This window comes from Pseudophryne corroboree, chromosome 6 (assembly GCF_028390025.1).
Source record: "Pseudophryne corroboree isolate aPseCor3 chromosome 6, aPseCor3.hap2, whole genome shotgun sequence".
NCBI classification, from domain to species: domain Eukaryota; kingdom Metazoa; phylum Chordata; class Amphibia; order Anura; family Myobatrachidae; genus Pseudophryne; species Pseudophryne corroboree.
In genome coordinates, this window is record NC_086449.1 from 402214297 (window position 1) to 402235508 (window position 21212).

At 47.9% G+C, this 21212-nt stretch overlaps 1 protein-coding gene across 1 annotated transcript in view; it reads left to right on the plus strand.

Annotated features, from left to right (window-relative positions):
• Positions 1 to 20576, plus strand: part of ECHDC3 (enoyl-CoA hydratase domain containing 3) — a 92892-nt gene extending 72316 nt beyond the window's left edge. The window contains exons 4-5 of the mRNA XM_063926866.1: positions 18424 to 18624; positions 20198 to 20576. Coding sequence (XP_063782936.1) covers positions 18424 to 18624; positions 20198 to 20518 — 522 coding nt within the window. The 3' untranslated portion in view covers positions 20519 to 20576. The remainder of the gene's footprint in view (positions 1 to 18423; positions 18625 to 20197) is intronic.
• Positions 20577 to 21212: the final 636 nt, after the last annotated feature.

Sequence of the window (21212 nt, forward strand, 5' to 3'; positions counted from 1 at the left end):
CTGCAAGAATTGCTCACAGAGGATCCGTGGCCTCTTCCTCTAAGACAGGACCTGTTGCAACAGGGACCCTGTCTCTTCCAAGACTTACCGCGGCTGCGTTTGACGGCATGGCGGTTGAACGCCGGATCCTAGCAGAAAAGGGTATTCCGGAGGAGGTCATTCCAACGCTGATAAAGGCTAGGAAGGACGTAACAGCTAAACATTATCACCGGATATGGCGAAAATATGTTTCTTGGTGTGAGGCCAGCAATGCTCCTACAGAGGAGTTTCAGCTGGGCCGTTTCCTTCACTTCCTTCAGTCAGGAGTGGATTTGGGCCTGGAGTTAGGCTCAATTAAGGTCCAGATTTCGGCCCTTTCCATTTTCTTTCAAAAGGAGTTGGCTTCTCTGCCAGAAGTTCAGACGTTTGTGAAAGGAGTGCTGCATATTCAGCCTCCTTTTGTGCCTCCAGTGGCACCTTGGGATCTTAACGTGGTGTTGAGTTTCCTGAAATCACACTGGTTTGAACCACTTAAAACAGTGGAGTTGAAATATCTCACGTGGAAGGTGGTCATGCTATTAGCCTTGGCTTCGGCTAAGCGCGTGTCAGAATTAGCGGCTTTGTCTCATAAAAGCCCATATCTGGTTTTCCATATGGATAGAGCGGAATTGAGGACACGTCCACAATTTCTACCAAAAGTGGTCTCATCCTTTCATATGAACCAACCTATTGTGGTGCCTGTGGCTACTCGTGACTTGGAGGATTCCGAGTTACTGGATGTAGTCAGGGCTTTGAAAGTTTATGTAGCCAGAACGGCTAGAGTCAGGAAAACGGAGTCACTGTTTATCCTGTATGCATCCAACAAGCTTGGTGCTCCTGCTTCAAAGCAGACTATTGCTCGCTGGATCTGTAACACGATTCAGCAAGCTCATTCTGTGGCTGGATTGCCGCAGCCAAAATCAGTGAAAGCCCATTCCACTAGGAAGGTGGGCTCTTCTTGGGCGGCTGCCCGAGGGGTCTCGGCATTACAACTATGCCGAGCTGCTACTTGGTCAGGTTCAAACACGTGTGCAAAGTTCTACAAGTTTGATACCCTGGCTGAGGAGGACCTATTGTTTGCTCAATCGGTGCTGCAGAGTCATCCGCACTCTCCCGCCCGTTTGGGAGTTTTGGTATAATCCCCATGGTCCTTACGGAGTCCCCAGCATCCACTAGGACGTTAGAGAAAACAAGATTTTACTTACCGGTAAATCTATTTCTCGTAGTCCGTAGTGGATGCTGGGCGCCCGTCCCAAGTGCGGACTTCTTCTGCAATGCTTGTATATAGTTATTGCTTAAATAAGGGTTATGTTATAGTTGCATCAGGGTTTATCTGATGCTCTGTTATTGTTCATACTGGTAACTGGGTAAAGTTATCACAAGTTATACGGTGTGATTGGTGTGGCTGGTATGAGTCTTACCCTGGATTCCAAAATCCTTTCCTTGTACTGTCCGCTCTTCCGGGCACAGTTTCTTTAACTGAGGTCTGGAGGAGGGACATAGAGGGAGGAGCCAGAGCACACCAGAATCCAAATTCTTTCTTAAAGTGCCCATGTCTCCTGCGGAGCCCGTCTATTCCCCATGGTCCTTACGAAGTCCCCAGCATCCACTACGGACTACGAGAAATAGATTTACCGGTAAGTAAAATCTTATTTTTTTGCCTTATATTTCCTCACAGCCTAAGAAAGCGCCACATTATCAAATGCAGTCCTTTCGGTCAAATAAAAACAAGAGAGCACGAGAATCGTCCTTTCTTGCCAGAGGTAAGGGCAGAGGGAAAAAGCTGCCAACCACAGCTAGTTCCCAGGAGAAGTCCTCCCCGGCCTCTACAAAATCCACTGCATGACGCTGGGGCTCCGCTGAGGGAGTCCGCCCCAGTGGGGGCACGTCTTCGACTTTTCAGCCACATCTGGGTTCACTCACAGGTGGATCCCTGGGCAATAGAAATTGTTTCCCACGGTTACAAGCTGGAATTCGAAGAGATGCCCCCTCGCCGGTTTTTCAAATCGGCCCTACCAGCTTCTCCCCCAGAAAGGGAGATAGTTTTAAATACAATTCAAAAATTATGTCTTCAACAGGTGGTGGTCGAGGTTCCCCTGCTTCAACAAGGGAGGGGATATTACTCAACCCTATTTGTAGTCCCGAAACCGGACGGTTCGGTCAGACCCATTTTAAATTTAAAATCCTTGAACCTATACTTGAAAAGGTTCAAGATGGAATCCACGGCCCCGAGGATTTTCGCCAAGGTAATGGCGGAAATGATGGTGCTCCTGCGCAAGCAGGGTGTCACAATTATCCCATACTTGGACGATCTCCTAATAAAAGCGAGATCACGAGAACAGTTGTTAAACAGCGTGTCACTTTCACTAAGGGTGTTACAGCAACACGGCTGGATTCTCAATATCCCGAAGTCACAGTTGGTTCCTACAACTCGTTTGACCTTCTTAGGCATGATTCTGGATACGGACCAGAAAAGGGTTTATCTTCCGATAGAAAAGGCCCAGGAACTCGTGACTCTGGTCAGGGACCTATTGAAGCCAAAACAGGTGTCGGTGCATCACTGCACTCGAGTCCTGGGAAAGATGATGGCATCTTACGAGGCCATTCCTTTCGGCAGGTTCCATGCGATGACCTTCCAATGGGACCTACTGGACAACTGGTCCGGGTCACATCTACAAATTCATCAGTTGATCACCCTGTCCCCCAGGGTCAGGGTGTCTCTCCTGTGGTGGCTGCAGAGTGCTCACCTTCTGGAGGGTCGCAGATTCGGCATTCAGGACTGGGTTCTGGTGACCACGGATGCGAGCCTCCGAGGTTGGGGAGCAGTCACACGGAAGAAACTTCCAAGGTCTTTGGTCAAGTCAAGAGACTTGTCTCCACATCAACGTCCTGGAACTGAGGGCCATATACAACGCCCTTCATCAAGCGGAGACTTTGCTTCTCGACTTACCAGTTCTGATCCAGTCAGACAACATCACCGCAGTAGCTCATGTAAACCGCCAAGGCGGCACAAGGAGCAGAGTGGCAATGGCGGAAGCCACCAAGATTCTTCGCTGGGCGGAAAATCATGTAGGCGCACTGTCAGCAGTGTTCATTCCGGGAGTGGACAACTGGGAAGCAGACTTCCTCAGCAGACACGATCTACATCCAGGAGAGTGGGGACTTCATCAGGAAGTCTTCGCACAGATTGCAAGTCAGTGGGGCCTGCCCCAGATAGACATGATGGCGTCCCGCTTAAACAAAAAACTACAGAGGTATTGCGCCAGGTCAAGAGACCCTCAGGCGGTGGCAGTGGACGCCCTAGTGACACCGTGGGTGTTCCAGTCGGTCTATATGTTTCCTCCTCTTCCTCTCATCCCCAAGGTGTTGAGAATAATAAGAATGAGAGGAGTACAGACAATTCTCATTGTTCCAGATTGGCCGCGAAGGGCCTGGTATCCGGATCTGCAGGAAATGCTCACAGAAGATCCGTGGCCTCTTCCTCTAAGACAGGACCTGTTACAACAGGGGCCCTGTCTGTTCCAAGACTTACCGCGGCTTCGTTTGACGGCATGGCGGTTGAACGCCGGATCCTAGCGGAAAAGGGCATTCCGGTTGAGGTCATTCCTACTCTGATAAAGGCTAGGAAGGACGTGACAGCTAAACATTATCACCGTATATATGGCGAAAGTATGTTTCTTGGTGTGAGATCAGGAATGCTCCTACGGAAGAATTCCATCTGGGCCGTTTCCTTCACTTCCTACAAACTGGAGTGAATTTGGGCCTAAAATTAGGCTCCATTAAGGTTCAGATTTCGGCCCTATCCATTTTCTTTCAGAAGGAATTAGCTTCTCTCCCAGAAGTACAGACTTATGTGAAGGGAGTGGTGCATATTCAGCCTCCTTTTGTACCTCCGGTGGCGCCTTGGGACCTTAACGTAGTGTTGAGTTTCCTTAAGTCGCACAGGTTTGAACCACTTAAAACAGTGGAATTTAAATATCTCACTTGGAAAGTGGTCATGTTGTTAGCCTTGGCTTCGGCTAGGCGAGTGTCGGAATTGGCGGCTTTGTCTCATAAAAGCCCGTATCTGGTTTTCCATATGGATAGAGCGGAATTGCGGACCCGTCCTCAATTCTTGCCTAAGGTGGTTTCATCTTTTCATATGAACCAACCTATTGTGGTGCCTGTGGCTACACGAGACTTGGAGGATTCCGAGTCCCTTGATGTGGTCAGGGCTTTGAAAATTTACGTAGCCAGAACGGCTAGGGTCAGAAAAACAGAAGCACTGTTTGTCCTGTATGCTGCCAACAAGGTTGGTGCTCCTGCTTCAAAGCAGACTATTGCTCGCTGGATCTGTAACACGATTCAACAGGCTCATTCAACGGCTGGATTGCCGTTACCAAAATCGATTAAGGCCCATTCCACTAGGAAGGTGGGCTCTTCTTGGGCGGCTGCCCGAGGGGTCTCGGCATTGCAATTGTGCCGAGCTGCTACTTGGTCGGGTTCAAACACCTTTGCAAAGTTCTACAAGTTTGATACCCTGGCTGAGGAGGACCTCATGTTTGCTCAATCGGTGCTGCAGAGTCATCCGCACTCTCCCGCCCGTTTGGGAGCTTTGGTATAATCCCCATGGTCCTTACGGAGTCCCCAGCATCCTCTAGGACGTAAGAGAAAGTAAGATTTTAAACCTACCAGTTAATCTTTTTCTCCTAGTCCGTAGAGCAGGCATTCCCAACCACGGTCCTCAAGGCACACCAACAGTGCAGGTTTCAGTGATATCCAGGTTTGAGCACAGGTGACTTAATTAGTACCTTAGTTATTTTGATTGAATCATCTGTGCTGCAGCCTGGATATCACTAAAACCTGCACTGTTGGTGTGCCTTGAGGACCGTGGTTGGGAATGCCTGCCGTAGAGGATGCTGGGCGCCCGTCCCAAGTGCGGACTTCTTCTGCAAGACTTGTATATAGTTTTTGCTTACATAAGGGTTATGTTACAGTTTCATCAGTCTCGGTCTGATGCTGTGTTGTTTCATACTGTTAACTGGCTCGTATATCCCTAGTTATACGGTGTGAATGTTGTGGGCTAGTATGAATCTTGCCCTTAGATTAACAAAAATCCTTTCCTCGTACTGTCCGTCTCCTCTGGGCACAGTTTCTCTAACTGAGGTCTGGAGGAGGGGCATAGAGGGAGGAGCCAGTGCACACCCATACCTAAAGTTCGTTCTTAATGCCCATGTCTCCTGCGGAGCCCGTCTATCCCCATGGTCCTTACGGAGTCCCCAGCATCCTCTACGGACTAGGAGAAAAAGATTTACCGGTAGGTTTAAAATTTTATTTTTATGTATTTTTGTAATAATTTTTTTCCGAAACATCGATCGGGAACGTTGTGACCATTGGAACATCGCGACCATCGCGGCTTTCATTTTGAAAGCCGGTACAGCCTGCAGGTATACAGGGGTGGTCTGGGGGTGGCTTGGGAGGGTTCATTTACACTCCCCAGCGGCTGCCATTGTCTGCAGCCGCTGGAGGGGGGGGGGGGGGGTGTCCTGCCGTGCTGACACAGGGGGAGAGTGCAGGGAGGCAGAGGGACAGCAGCAGCGGAGGGAAGTTTATCTTCCCTACCGCTGCTAACACTCTCTATCTGACTGGTCGCATCCTGTGCGACCAGGTGAGAGAGAGCACTTGCAGGCATGGTCGCATCTGATGCGACCATGCCAGGCAAGTGGTTAATAGACTATTTCTTTGCTCTTCAGTACTTGTCGGTCTTGTTATGGGCCTGTCAGACGCAGCCACATATGATAATCTCTAGCAGACTGAGTGAACACAGATGTGATTTTACATATTTTAGCATTTCTCCCAGAGATTCTTACATGGACAGCTGTTGGCTGGATCTATCCTGGCATGAAAGGTTTCACACACAGGAGATACGACTCATGACATAGTCATTGAAGTGTCAGGGGCATGTAGGTCGTTTTGTGCTATTCTGAGGTGTGCATACAGTGAATGGATCAGTTACACCCAGCAGTGGGCAGGTCCAAGTGCTGATACTTATGGTGGTTGTAGCTATGGACAGAAAATGGGTGGTGCAGCTTTCTACCTGAAGCCCTACAGATAGTTTCATTAGCCCTATGGAATCTTCCATTAGCATAAATTGGTTATTCTAACTTCTGCAATTACAGTGACTTTGCTTTCTGCTCAGGATCAGGCCCTCTGTGACACAGCTGTTTCTTGCCAATAGCACTCCCAGTGCCATGGGTAGATGGACAGGCCAACTAATATCCAGCGGCGGCGAGCAGTGTGACATAAGCAGACTCCGGTGGTGTGACAGCATAGCAGCCAGCTAGAGTTGGGGGCTGGTGGGGGCCCCGTGCGATTGCACGGCTCGCCCACCCCTAGAAACGTCCGTTTTCTGTGAGATTGTGTGGCCGAGCTTCTGTTGTTCCTAGAGGTTTCCACTTTAACAGTAACAGCACTTACAGGTGACGGACAAACTGACTTAAAAAATGCTGTAATCTTCAGTACAACCCATTCTACTCCTGATGTTGGATTATGGCTCAATGCCTTTAGCAATGAATGTGGCTGAAATGGTCATAAACACTATCATTATAGAAGGGTTGTTTACATGGGATGCTGTCAATTTACCTCCAATCAAAATCCCGACAAGGTCAAAATACCGACATGTAAAATGCTGACAGGTCAAAATGCCGACATGAGTTTTTCATGATTTTCTCTTACGTCCTAGAGGATGCTGGGGACTCCGTAAGGACCATGGGGTATAGACGGGCTCCGCAGGAGACATGGGCACTATAAATAACTTTTAGTATGGGTGTGCACTGGCTCCTCCCTCTATGCCCCTCCTCCAGACCTCAGTTAGATTTTGTGCCCAGAGGAGATAGGGTGCATTACAGAGGAGCTCTCCAGAGCTGATGGGTGCAGGGCGCAGGGGGGGCGCCCTGGGCAGCAATAAACCTCTGGACTGGCATATAAGGGTACATTAGGCTGCGGAGGCAGTAAATGCAGAGATCCCCCGCCATTTTTTGTATATTGAAGCGGGACCGAAGCCCGCCGCTGGAGGGGTCGGAACTTGATCCCTCAGCACTAACAGCGCCATTTTCTTCACAGAACGCTGCAGAGAAGCTGGCTCCCCGGACTCTCCCCTGCTGAACTCGGTGACAGGGCTGAAAAGGGGGGGGGGGGGTTAGGGTGCATTTTTAAGGTGCAGTGAGTGTATACATTGATTATATATATAAAAAGCGCTATCTGGGTTTTATTCCAGTGTCAGTTGGCGCTGGGTGTGTGCTGGCATACTCTCTCTCTGTCTCTCCAAAGGGCCTTGTTGGGTAATTGTTCCCTTATAGATATATCCCTGTGTGTGTGGGGGTGTCGGTATGTGCATGTCGGCATGTCTGAAGCGGAAGGCTCGTCCAAGGAGGAGGTGGAGTAGATGAGTGGTGTGTCTCCGTCGACAACGCCGACTCATGATTGGCTGGACATGTGGCATATGTTAAATGCAAGTGTGGCCTCATTACATAAGAGACTGGATAAAGCAGAGTCCAGGGAGAAAGCAGGGAGTCAATCCACGGATTGGACTGGGTCACAGGGCCCTTCTGGGTCTCAAAAACGTCCCCTATCCCAAATAGTAGACACTGATACCGAAACGGATTCTGACTCCAGTGTCGACTACGATGATGCAAAATGACACCCAAGGGTGGCAAAAAGTATTCAGTGTATGATTATTGCAATAAAAGATGTTTTGCATATCACAGATGACCCCTCTGTCCCTGACATGAGGGTGCGCATGTATAAGGAAAAGAAACCTGAGGTAACCTTTCCCCCAACTCATGAGCTTAACGAATTATTTGAAAAAGCTTGTGAAACTCCAGATAAAAAACTGCAGATTCCCAAAAGGGTTCTTATGGCGTATCCTTTCCCTGCACAGGACAGGGTACGTTGGGAATCCTCTCCCAGGGTGGACAAGGCTTTAACACGCCTGTCCAAGAAGGTGGTGCTACCGTCTCCGGACATGGCAGCCCTCAAGGATCCTGCTGATCGCAGACAGGAGACTACTTTAAAGTCAATTTATGCGCATACAGGTGCTTTGCTCAGACCGGCAATAGCATCGGCATGGGTATGTAGCGCAGTTGCAGCATGGACAGATACCTTGTCAGCTGGCCTTGATACCCTAGACAGGGATACCATTTTATTAACCTTAGCCCACATTAAGGACGCAGTCTTATATATGAGGGACGCTCAAAGAGACGTTGGGCTGCTGGGTTCCAGAGCCAATGCCATGGCTATTTCTGCGAGACGAGCTCTATGGACCCGCCAATGGACGGGTGATGCAGACTCAAAGAAGCATATGGAGGTTTTACCTTACAAGGGTGAAGTGTTTGGGGAGGGGCTCGCGGACCTGGTTGCCACAGCTACCGCGGGTAAATCTACCTTTTGTCCCCCAACAGCAAAAGAAAACTCCACAATATCAGATGCAGTCCTTTCGGTCGCATAAGTCCAGAAGAGGTCGGGGCTCCTCCTTCCTTGCCAGAGGTAAGGGTATAGGAAAGAGAACACCTGCTTCGGCTAGTTCCCAGGAGCAGAAGTCCTCCCCGGCTTCTACAAAATCTACCACATGACGCTGGGGCTACCCTAAGGGAGTCCGCACCAGTGGGGGCATGCCTTCGACTTTTCAGCCTGATCTGGGTTCTTTCAGACGTGGATCCTTGGGCGATGGAAATTGTTTCCCAAGGCTACAAGCTGGAATTCGAAGATGTGCCCCCTCGCCAATTTTTCAAGTCGGCCTTGCCAGCTTCACCCCCGGAGAGGGAAGTAGTGTTAGCTGCAATTCAAAAGCTGTGTCAACAGCAAGTGGTGGTCAAGGTTCCCCTGGTCCAACAGGGAAAAGGGTATTATTCATCCCTGTTTGTGGTCCCAAAGCCGGATGGTTGGGTCAGACCCATTTTAAATCTAAAATCCCTAAACCTGTACTTGAAAAAGTTCAAATTCAAGATGGAATCGCTACGAGCTGTAATATCCAGCCTGGAAGGGGGGGATTTTATGGTGTCACTAGACATAAAGGATGCATACCTTCATGTCCCCATATACCCCCCTCATCAGGAGTACCCGAGATTCGCTGTACAGGACTGTCATTACCAGTTTCAACGTTGCCGTTTGGGCTTTCCATGGCCCCAAGGATTTTCATCAAGGTAATGGCGGAGATGATGGTGCTCCTGCGTAGGCAGGGAGTCACAATTATCCCATACTTGGACGATCTCCTGATAAAGGCGAGATCGAGAGATCAATTGCTGAAGAGCGTGTCGCTCTCCCTGAAAGTGCTGCAACAGCACGGTTGGATTCTCAATCTGCCAAAGTCACAATTTGTTCCAACGACACGACTATCATTCCTAGGCATGATTCTGGACACGGAACAAAAGAGGGTTTTTCTCCCATTGGAAAAAGCCCAAGATTTCCAGAACATGGTCAGAGACCTGCTAAAACCAAAAAGAGTGTCTGTTCATCAATGCACTCGAGTTCTGGGAAAAATGGTGGCAGCCTTCGAGGCCATCGCCTTCGGCAGGTTTGATGCGAGGACTTTTCAGTGGGACCTTCTGGACAAGTGGTCCGGGTCCCCCAGGGCCAGGGGGTGTCTCCTGTGGTGGCTGCAGAGTGCTCATCTTCTAGAGGGTCGCAGGTTCGGCATCCAATACTGGGTTCTGGTGACCATGGACGCGAGCCTCCGAGGATGGGGAGCAGTCACACAAGGAAGAAATTTTCAGGGACTATGGTCAAGCCAGGAGGCTTGTCTACTAATCAACATACTGGAATTGAGGGCCATATACAACGGCCTACGACAAGTGGAGAATCTTCTTCGCGACCTACCGGTTCTGATTCAATCAGACAACGTCACAGCCGTGGCTCATGTAAACCGCCAAGGCGGGACAAGGAGCAGAGTGGCGATGGCGGAAGACACCAGGATTCTTCGCTGGGCGGAAAATCACGTAAGCGCTCTGTCAGCTATCTTCATTCCGGGAGTGGACAACTGGGAAGCAGACTTCCTCAGCAGACACGATCTCGATCCAGGAGAGTGGGGACTTCATCAAGAAGTTTTTGCAGAGATAACAGGTCTCTGGGGAATTCCTCAAATAGACATGATGGCGTCACGCCTCAACAAGAAGCTTTGGAGGTATTGTGCCAGGTCACGGGACCCTCAGGCAGTAGCAGTAGACGCCCTAGTGACACCATGGGTGTTTCAGTCGGTCTATGTATTTCCGCCTCTTCCTCTCATCTCAAAAATATTGCAGACAATACTCATTGTTCCAGATTGGCCTCGAAGGGCCTGGTACTCAGATCTTCAGGAAATGCTCACAGAAGATCCGTGGCCTCTTCCTCTCAGGGAGGACCTGTTGCAGCAGGGGCCATGTGTGTTCCAAGACTTACCGCGGTTACGTTTGACGGCATGGCGGTTGAACACCGAATCCTAGCTGGGAAAGGTATTCCGGAGGAAGTCATCCCTACTCTGATAAAGGCTAGGAAGGAGGTGACGGCAAAGCATTATCACCGTATCTGGAGGAAGTATGTATCTTGGTGTGAAGCCAAGAATGCTCCTACGGAAGATTTCCATCTGGGACGGTTTCTCCACTTTCTACAGACAGGAGTGGATATGGGCCTGAAGTTAGGCTCCATTAAGGTACAGATTTCGGCCCTATCTATATTCTTTCAGAAGGAATTGGCTTCTCTCCCAGAAGTCCAGACGTTTGTGAAGGGAGTGCTGCACATCCAGCCCCCCTTTGTGCCCCCAGTGGCACTGTGGGACCTTAACATGGTGTTAAGTTTCCTGAAATCTCACTGGTTTGAGCCTCTTCAAACAATTGAATTAAAATTTCTCACGTGGAAGGTGGTCATGTTATTGGCCTTGGTATCTGCAAGGCGGGTGTCTGAATTGGCGGCCTTGTCCCACAAGAGCCCCTATTTGATTTTCCATGTGGATAGAGCTGAGTTGAGGACTCGTCCTCAATTTTTGCCTAGGGTGGTTTCTTCATTCCATATGAACCAACCTATTGTGGTGCCTGTGGCTACGGGGGACTGGGAGGACTCCAAGTCCCTGGATGTAGTCAGGGCCTTAAAGATTTATGTAGCCAGGACGGTTAGGGTTAGGAAAACAGAGGCTCTGTTTGTCCTGTATGCAGCCAACAAGGTTGGCGCTCCTGCTTCTAAGCAGACTATTGCTCGCTGGATCTGTAACACGATTCAGCAGGCTCATTCTACAGCTGGATTGCAGTTACCAAATTCAGTAAAGGCCCATTCCACTAGGAAGGTGGGCTCTTCTTGGGCGGCTGCCCGAGGCGTCTTGGCATTACAGCTTTGCCGAGCAGCTACTTGGTTGGGTTCAAACACTTTTGCAAAATTCTACAAGTTTGCTACCCTGGCTGATGAGGACCTTGCGTTTGCTCAGTCGGTGCTGCAGAGTCATCCGCACTCTCACGCCCGGTTGGGAGCTTTGGTATAAACCCCATGGTCCTTACGGAGTCCCCAGCATCCTCTAGGACGTAAGAGAAAATAAGATTTTAAACCTACCAGTAAATCTTTTTCTCCTAGTCCGTAGAGGATGCTGGGCGCCCTTCCCAGTGCGGACTACATCTGCAAGACTTGTATATAGTTGTTGCTTTCATAAGGGTTATGTTACAGTTAGAATCGGTCTTTGACTGATACTGTTTTTTTGTTCATACTGTTAACTGGTTGCGTATATTCCAGGTTATATGGTATGATTGGTGTGGGCTGGTATGAATCTTGCCCTTAGATTAACAAAATCCTTTCCTCATATTGTCCATCTCCTCTGGGCACAGTTTCTCTAACTGAGGTCTGGAGGAGGGGCATAGAGGGAGGAGCCAGTGCACACCCATACTAAAAGTGCTTTATAGTGCCCATGTCTCCTGCGGAGCCCGTCTATACCCCATGGTCCTTACGGAGTCCCCAGCATCCTCTACGGACTAGGAGAAAAAGATTTACCGGTAGGTTTAAAATCTTATTTTTTTCATTGAAACCGACTTGTTCGTACTTTACCATCCCAGTGGACCTGGAGGGGGAATATAATAGTGTGCGAGGCACCGTGCCCGAAACACGGCGAGCGCAGCGGTACACTTATATGGTGTCCATGTCAACCTATGTCGACATACACACCAAAAACCAGTGAAAACCGAATGTCTGTATTTTGACCTGTCGGTATTTTGACCTTGTCAGTATTTTAAATGTCGGGATTTTGACTGTCGGTCAATTGCTGTCGGGATTTCGACCGTCGGGATTTTGATTAGAGGTATTTCATACCGATCCTGTTTACATATTTTGTGCCTATGTAGTGTGTATTGCGGTGTTGGTAGTGTACCATATATTATGCACATTTTGTTGTGTAGAAACTAGTGATGAGCACCGGAAATTTTTCGGGTTTTGGGTTCGGTTCCGCGGCCGTGTTTTGGGTTCGAACGCGTTTTGGCAAAACCTCACCGAATTTTTTTTGTCGGATTCGGGTGTGTTTTGGATTCGGGTGTTTTTTTCAAAAAACCCTAAAAAACAGCTTAAATCATAGAATTTGGGGTTCATTTTGATCCCAAAGTATTATTAACCTCAATAACCATAATTTCCACTCATTTTCAGTCTATTCTGAACACCTCACACCTCACAATATTATTTTTAGTCCTAAAATTTGCACCGAGGTCGCTGGATGGCTAAGCTAAGCGACCCAAGTGGCCGACACAAACACCTGGCCCATCTAGGAGTGGCACTGCAGTGTCACGCAGGATGGCCCTTCCAAAAAACACTCCCCAAACAGCACATGACGCAAAGAAAAAAAGAGGCGCAATGAGGTAGCTGTGTGAGTAAGCTAAGCGACCCTAGTGGCCGACACAAACACCTGGCCCATCTAGGAGTGGCACTGCAGTGTCAGACAGGATGGCCCTTCCAAAAAACACTCCCCAAACAGCAGCACATGACGCAAAGAAGAAAAAAAAGAGGCGCAATGAGGTAGCTGTGTGAGTAAGCTAAGCGACCCTAGTGGCCGACACAAACACCTGGCCCATCTAGGAGTGGCACTGCAGTGTCACGCAGGATGGCCCTTCCAAAAAACACCCCCCAAACAGCACATGACGCAAAGAAAAATGAAAGAAAAAAGAGGTGCAAGATGGAATTGTCCTTGGGCCCTCCCACCCACCCTTATGTTGTATAAACAGAACATGCACACTTTAACCAACCCATCATTTCAGTGACAGGGTCTGCCACACGACTGTGACTGAAATGACGGGTTGGTTTGGACCCCCACCAAAAAAGAAGCAATTAATCTCTCCTTGCACAAACTGGCTCTACAGAGGCAAGATGTCCACCTCATCATCATCCTCCGATATATCACCGTGTACATCCCCCTCCTCACAGATTATCAATTCGTCCCCACTGGAATCCACCATCTCAGCTCCCTGTGTACTTTGTGGAGGCAATTGCTGCTGGTCAATGTCTCCACGGAGGAATTGATTATAATTCATTTTAATGAACATCATCTTCTCCACATTTTCTGGATGTAACCTCGTACGCCGATTGCTGACAAGGTGAGCGGCGGCACTAAACACTCTTTCGGAGTACACACTTGTGGGAGGGCAACTTAGGTAGAATAAAGCCAGTTTGTGCAAGGGCCTCCAAATTGCCTCTTTTTCCTGCCAGTATAAGTACGGACTGTCTGACGTGCCTACTTGGATGCGGTCACTCATACAATCCTCCACCATTCTTTCAATGGGGAGAGAATCATATGCAGTGACAGTAGACGACATGTCCGTAATCGTTGTCAGGTCCTTCAGTCCGGACCAGATGTCAGCATCAGCAGTCGCTCCAGACTGCCCTGCATCACCGCCAGCGGGTGGGCTCGGAATTCTGAGCCTTTCCCTCGCACCCACAGTTGCGGGAGAATGTGAAGGAGGAGATGTTGACAGGTCGCGTTCCGCTTGACTTGACAATTTTGTCACCAGCAGTTCTTTGAACCCCAGCAGACTTGTGTCTGCCGGAAAGAGAGATCCAAGGTAGGTTTTAAATCTAGGATCGAGCACGGTGGACAAAATGTAGTGCTCTGATTTCAACAGATTGACCACCCGTGAATCCTTGTTAAGCGAATTAAGGGCTCCATCCACAAGTCCCACATGCCTAGCGGAATCGCTCTGTGTTAGCTCCTCCTTCAATGTCTCCAGCTTCTTCTGCAAAAGCCTGATGAGGGGAATGACCTGACTCAGGCTGGCAGTGTCTGAACTGACTTCACGTGTGGCAAGTTCAAAAGGTTGCAGAACCTTGCACAACGTTGAAATCATTCTCCACTGCGCTTGAGACAGGTGCATTCCACCTCCTATATCGTGCTCAGTTGTATAGGCTTGAATGGCCTTTTGCTGCTCCTCCAACCTCTGAAGCATATAGAGGGTTGAATTCCACCTCGTTACCACTTCTTGCTTCAGATGATGGCAGGGCAGGTTCAGGCGTTTTTGGTGGTGCTCCAGTCTTCTGTACGTGGTGCCTGTACGCCGAAAGTGTCCCGCAATTCTTCTGGCCATCGACAGCATCTCTTGCACGCCCCTCTCGTTTTTTAAATAATTCTGCACCACCAAATTCAAGGTATGTGCAAAACATGGGACGTGCTGGAATTTGCCCATATTTAATGCACACACAATATTGCTGGCGTTGTCCGATGCCACAAATCCACAGGAGAGTCCAATTGGGGTAAGCCATTCTGCGATGATCTTCCTCAGTTGCCGTAAGAGGTTTTTAGCTGTGTGCGTATTCTGGAAAGCGGTGATACAAAGCGTAGCCTGCCTAGGAAAGAGTTGGCGTTTGCGAGATGCTGCTACTGGTGCCGCCGCTGCTGTTCTTGCGGCGGGAGTCCATACATCTACCCAGTGGGCTGTCACAGTCATATAGTCCTGAGCCTGCCCTGCTCCACTTGTCCACATGTCCGTGGTTAAGTGGACATTGGGTACAACTGCATTTTTTAGGACACTGGTGAGTCTTTTTCTGAGGTCTGTGTACATTTTCGGTATCGCCTGCCTAGAGAAATGGAACCTAGATGGTATTTGGTACCGGGGACACAGTACCTCCAACAAGTCTCTAGTTGCCTCTGCAGTAATGATGGATACCGGAACCACGTTTCTCACCGCCCAGGATGCCAAGGCCTCAGTTATCCGCTTTGCAGCAGGATGACTGCTGTGATATTTCATCTTCCTCGCAAAGGACTGTTGGACAGTCAATTGCTTGGTGGAAGTAGTAAAAGTGGTCTTACGAGTACGACTTCCCCTCTGGGATGACCATCGACTCCCAGCAGCAACAACAGCAGCGCCAGCAGCAGTAGGCGTTACACGCAAGGATGCATCGGAGGAATCCCAGGCAGGAGAGGACTCGTCAGAATTGCCAGTGGCAGTGACATGGCCTGCAGGACTATTGGCATTCCTGGGGAAGGAGGAAATTGACACTGAGGGAGTTGGTGGGGTGGTTTGCGTGAGCTTGGTTACAAGAGGAAGGGATTTACTGGTCAGTGGACTGCTTCCGCTGTCGCCCAAAGTTTTTGAACTTGTCACTGACTTATGATGAATGCGCTGCAGGTGACGTATAAGGGAGGATGTTCCGAGGTGGTTAACGTCCTTACCCCTACTTATTACAGCTTGACAAAGGCAACACACGGCTTGACAAATGTTGTCCGCATTTCTGTTGAAATACTTCCACACCGAAGAGCTGATTTTTTTGGTATTTTCACCAGGCATGTCAATGGCCCTATTCCTCCCACGGACAACAGGTGTCTCCCCGGGTGCCTGACTTAAACAAACCACCTCACCATCAGAATCCTCCTGGTCAATTTCCTCCCCAGCGCCAGCAACACCCATATCCTCCTCATCCTGGTGTACTTCAACACTGACATCTTCAATCTGACTATCAGGAACTGGACTGCGGGTGCTCCTTCCAGCACTTGCAGGGGGCGTGCACATGGTGGAAGGCGCATGCTCTTCACGTCCAGTGTTGGGAAGGTCAGGCATCGCAAACGACACAATTGGACTCTCCTTGTGGATTTGTGATTTCGAAGAACGCACAGTTCTTTGCTGTGCTTTTGCCAGCTTGAGTCTTTTCATTTTTCTAGCGAGAGGCTGAGTGCTTCCATCCTCATGTGAAGCTGAACCACTAGCCATGGACATAGGCCAGGGCCTCAGCCGTTCCTTGCCACTCCGTGTGGTAAATGGCATATTGGCAAGTTTACGCTTCTCCTCCGACAATTTTATTTTAGATTTTTGAGTCCTTTTTTTACTGATATTTGGTGTTTTGGATTTTACATGCTCTGTACTATGACATTGGGCATCGGCCTTGGCAGACGACGTTGCTGGCATTTCATCGTCTCGGCCATGACTAGTGGCAGCAGCTTCAGCACGAGGTGGAAGTCGATCTTGATCTTTCCCTATTTTTGGAACCTCAACATTTTTGTTCTCCATATTTTAATAGGCACAACTAAAAGGCACCTCAGGTAAACAATGGAGATGGATGGATACTAGTATACTTATGGATGGACGAGCGACTGCCGACACAGAGGTAGCTACAGCCGTGGACTACCGTACTGCGTCTGCTGCTAATATAGACTGGATGATAATGATATAAAAAATATATATATATCACTACTGCAGCCGGACAGGTATATATTATATAATGACGGACCTGCTGGACACTGTCAGCAGCACTGCAGACTCCTAAAGTAAGCTACTAGTAGTATCAAGAAGATAGAAAAAAAAAACCACAGGTAGGTGGTATACAATTATGGATGGACGAGCGACTGCCGACACAGAGGTAGCTACAGCCGTGGACTACCGTACTGCGTCTGCTGCTAATATAGACTGGATGATAATGATATAAAAAATATATATATATCACTACTGCAGCCGGACAGGTATATATTATATAATGACGGACCTGCTGGACACTGTCAGCAGCACTGCAGACTCCTAAAGTAAGCTACTAGTAGTATCAAGAAGATAGAAAAAAAAAACCACAGGTAGGTGGTATACAATTATGGATGGACGAGCGACTGCCGACACAGAGGTAGCTACAGCCGTGGACTACCGTACTGCGTCTGCTGCTAATATAGACTGGATGATAATGATATAAAAAATATATATATATCACTACTGCTGCCGGACAGGTATATATTATATAATGACGGACCTGCTGGACACTGTCAGCAGCACTGCAGACTCCTAAAGTAAGCTACTAGTAGTATCAAGAAGATAGAAAAAAAAAAAACACCACAGGTAGGTGGTATACAATTATGGATGGACGAGCGACTGCCGACACAGAGGTAGCTACAGCCGTGGACTACCGTACTGCGTCTGCTGCTAATATAGACTGGATGATAATGATATAAAAAATATATATATATCACTACTGCAGCCGGACAGGTATATATTATATAATTAATGACGGACCTGCTGGACACTGTCAGCAGAATGCGTTTATAGAATAAAAACACCACACGACGAGTGTTTAACTTTTTCAGTCAGACAATCACAATATACTGGTGGTCAGACAGTGGTCACTGGTCAGTCACACTGGCAGTGGCACTCTGGCAGCAAAAGTGTGCACTGTTAAATAATATGTACTCCTGCTACTGCTCCCCAGTCTCCCCCACAATTAAGCTGTGTGAGCACTGAGCACTCAGCACAGTCAGATATACATAGATGATGCAGCACACTGAGGCTGAGCACAGATATGGTATACTGTTACTGTGTCACTGTGTATCGTTTTTTTTCAGGCAGAGAACGGATTATATTAAATAATAATATAATAAAAAAACTGCACTGGTGGTCACTGGTCAGTCACTAGTAAACTCTGCACTCTCTGAGTACTCCTAAGCTCCAGTAAATCAAGTGTCTCACTCTCACTCTCTCTCTTCTAATCTAAATGGAGAGGACGCCAGCCACGTCCTCTCCCTATGAATCTCAATGCACGTGTGAAAATGGCGGCGACGCGCGGCTCCTTATATAGAATCCGAGTCTCGTGATAGAATACGAGCCTCGCGAGAATCCGACAGCGGGATGATGACGTTCGGGCGCGCTCGGGTTAGCCGAGCAAGGCGGGAAGATCCGAGTCTGCCTCGGATCCGTGTAAAAAGGCTGAAGTTCGGGCGGGTTCGGATTCCGAGGAACCGAACCCGCTCATCACTAGTAGAAACACATTTCACATTAGGTCTTAACATTCTGACTCAATGTAATAATAGTCCCTGCATGATGGGGATGATATTTGTGTTTAGCAAAGCTGCCCATGTTACATTTCTAATGGAAAGGATTAAACTTTATTTTTTTTTTTTACCTAAGCTAACACTGGGGGGAATGTTATCTCCACATATCTGCTTACTTCACAGAGATGTGCTATGTGTTGTTGCAGCTTATGAAAACAATCCAAACCATACCAGTACCTGTTATAGCCCAGGTGAATGGTCTTGCAACAGCGGCAGGGTGCCAGCTTGTTGCTAGCTGTGATATAGCTGTTGCGTCTGACAAGTCCAAGTTTGCTACACCAGGTGTCAATGTTGGACTGTTCTGCTCTACGCCTGCTGTTGCTTTGGGAAGAGCTGTGCCAAGAAAGGTCAGTACATTTTCTATTTATTTTATAAGAATACAACCTTATTGAGATACTCGTTTGTCTGCATTCAGGCTTTGCCCTTAACAAACGTTAGGACGTGCAGAATAAATATATGAATATACATCTGGAGTTGTACTAACCACATGAAGATAAATGTAAGAAACTCATTTAGCTGTATTTTCCTGTATCATATAATAGATATATGGGCCTTTTTAAGAAATGTATGCTAGTGATGCAGCGACTGTGCGAAAATCTGCCACAGCCACAGGGAATTGCATTTAGACGCCTACTGGTGGCTTTACGAGTCCCACGAAGACTCAGCGTGGGGCACAGATCAATCGTTTATCAAACTTCTGAGTGCTACTATGGTCACACAGCATGTCTGCAGGAAGTAAGACCCTGGAGTCATTGCAGCTGCGTACGGGATGGCTGCAGGAAGTAAGACCCTGGAGTCATTGCAGCTGCATACGGGATGGCTGCAGGAAGTAAGACCCTGGAGTCATTGCAGCTGCTTACGGGATGGCTGCAGGAAGTAAGACCCTGGAGTCATTGCAGCTGCGTACGGGATGGCTGCAGCAAGTAAGACCCTGGAGTCATTGCAGCTGCGTACGGGATGGCTGCAGGAAGTAAGACCCTGGAGTCATTGCAGCTGCGTACGGGATGGCTGCAGGAAGTAAGACCCTGGAGTCATTGCAGCTGCGTACGGGATGGCTGCAGCAAGTAAGACCCTGGAGTCATTGCAGCTGCGTACGGGATGGCTGCAGCAAGTAAGACCCTGGAGTCATTGCAGCTGCGTACGAGATGGCTGCAGCAAGTAAGACCCTGGAGTCATTGCAGCTGCGTACGGGATGGCTGCAGGAAGTAAGACCCTGGAGTCATTGCAGCTGCGTACGGGATGGCTGCAGGAAGTAAGATCCTGGAGTCATTGCAGCTGCGTACGGGATGGCTGCAGGAAGTAAGACCCTGGAGCCATTGCAGCTGCGTACGGGATGGCTGCAGGAAGTAAGACCCTGGAGTCATTGCAGCTGCGTACGGGATGGCTGCAGGAAATAAGATCCTGGAGTCATTGCAGTTGTGTACGGGATCAGAGTGGCAGGCTGAAACACAGCCTGAAAAAAGGGCATGCCTACATTTTTGCCACCACTCTCTGCAACCATCCCAAAACAGTCCCTGTCGGTAAATCAATCACTTTGCAAATAAATCCTCTCTGAGACTGCTGTTGCGAGACCATAGCAGCACATGCGCAGTGTGACTTATGTGTAATCAGCCAATAATTGTTCCAAAAACAGGTTTGCATCCATCTCTGAATCAGGCCCTATATACATATGCGTGTATGGGTTTTTAAGTAAATGCTTATTTCTTTATATAGAACACATTATATAGAACTGTACAGCACATAGGCAAGATACAGAATGTCAAACACATAATATGACAGCCATCGATTTTACATCTATATCGATTAAATCATCCGGCTGTGACTGGACACCTGCATGTTTTCATTTACATTATATTGTGCATTGCCCTGTATTGCTGCATGGCAGAATTCTGTACCTCTCAGTCTGTTTCCATTTTGCAGGTTGCTTTGGAAATGCTGTTTACAGGTGAACCAATATCAGCTCAAGATGCTTTGCTTCATGGTCTTCTCAGCAAGGTGGTACCCGAAGACAGCTTGGAAAATGAGACAATGAAAATTGCCCACAAAATTTGCCAGGCAAGTCGCCCTGTCGTCGCTCTAGGAAAAGCTACATTTTACAAGCAAATGTCACAGAGCCTGGATGAGGCATATAACCTAGCATCGCAAGTCATGTTGAAGAATCTAATGTTGAAGGATGGCCAAGAAGGGATAGAGGCATTCACACAGAAGAAGAAACCAGTGTGGACTAACTCACTAGAATGATCTGGGAACCTTTACATAATTATATACATATATAAATAAATTCATATATGTCTCATGATTGCTACTGATTTTACTTACCTGTAAACCAAAGAAAATTGATATAAATTTACTTACATTTGCAAAAATGTAAAAAAAAAAAAATGTTTTTATGTTGTCATTATGGGGTTTTCTGTGTAAAATTTTGAGGGAAAAAATGAATTTATTCCATTTTGGAATAAGGTTGTAACAAAACAAAATGAGGAAAAAATGAAGCACTGTGAAAACTTTCCGGATGCCCTGTAGGTATAATGTATTGATCCCTGGTTAATAGGTTATTACAGTTCCTTGCAACTATACCCCAGAGCAAGCAAAATAATCTGCACCTACAAAGACCGGAATCGATGTATAATGATTCTATGCAGGTTATATACATATTAAACTTTGCAACAGAATATCAAGGAAAAGCATGACAAGGTTGTAAATTGCTTTGAGACTACTGACTATTTGGAAGATTTCGATTATCACAAACAGCAGGTGTGACTTCTCAGCAGCGAGAAGTAGTGAGGGAAACGTTCTTATATATTTAGATGTTACATAAACAATCACAAGTAAATGACATTGCTGTGCATAGTTCCCATTCAGTGTGATCTGTGGTAAAGGTAATTTTCACCAGTGGTCACATGGGAAAAGCTACATTCCACAAGTCATAAAAGAA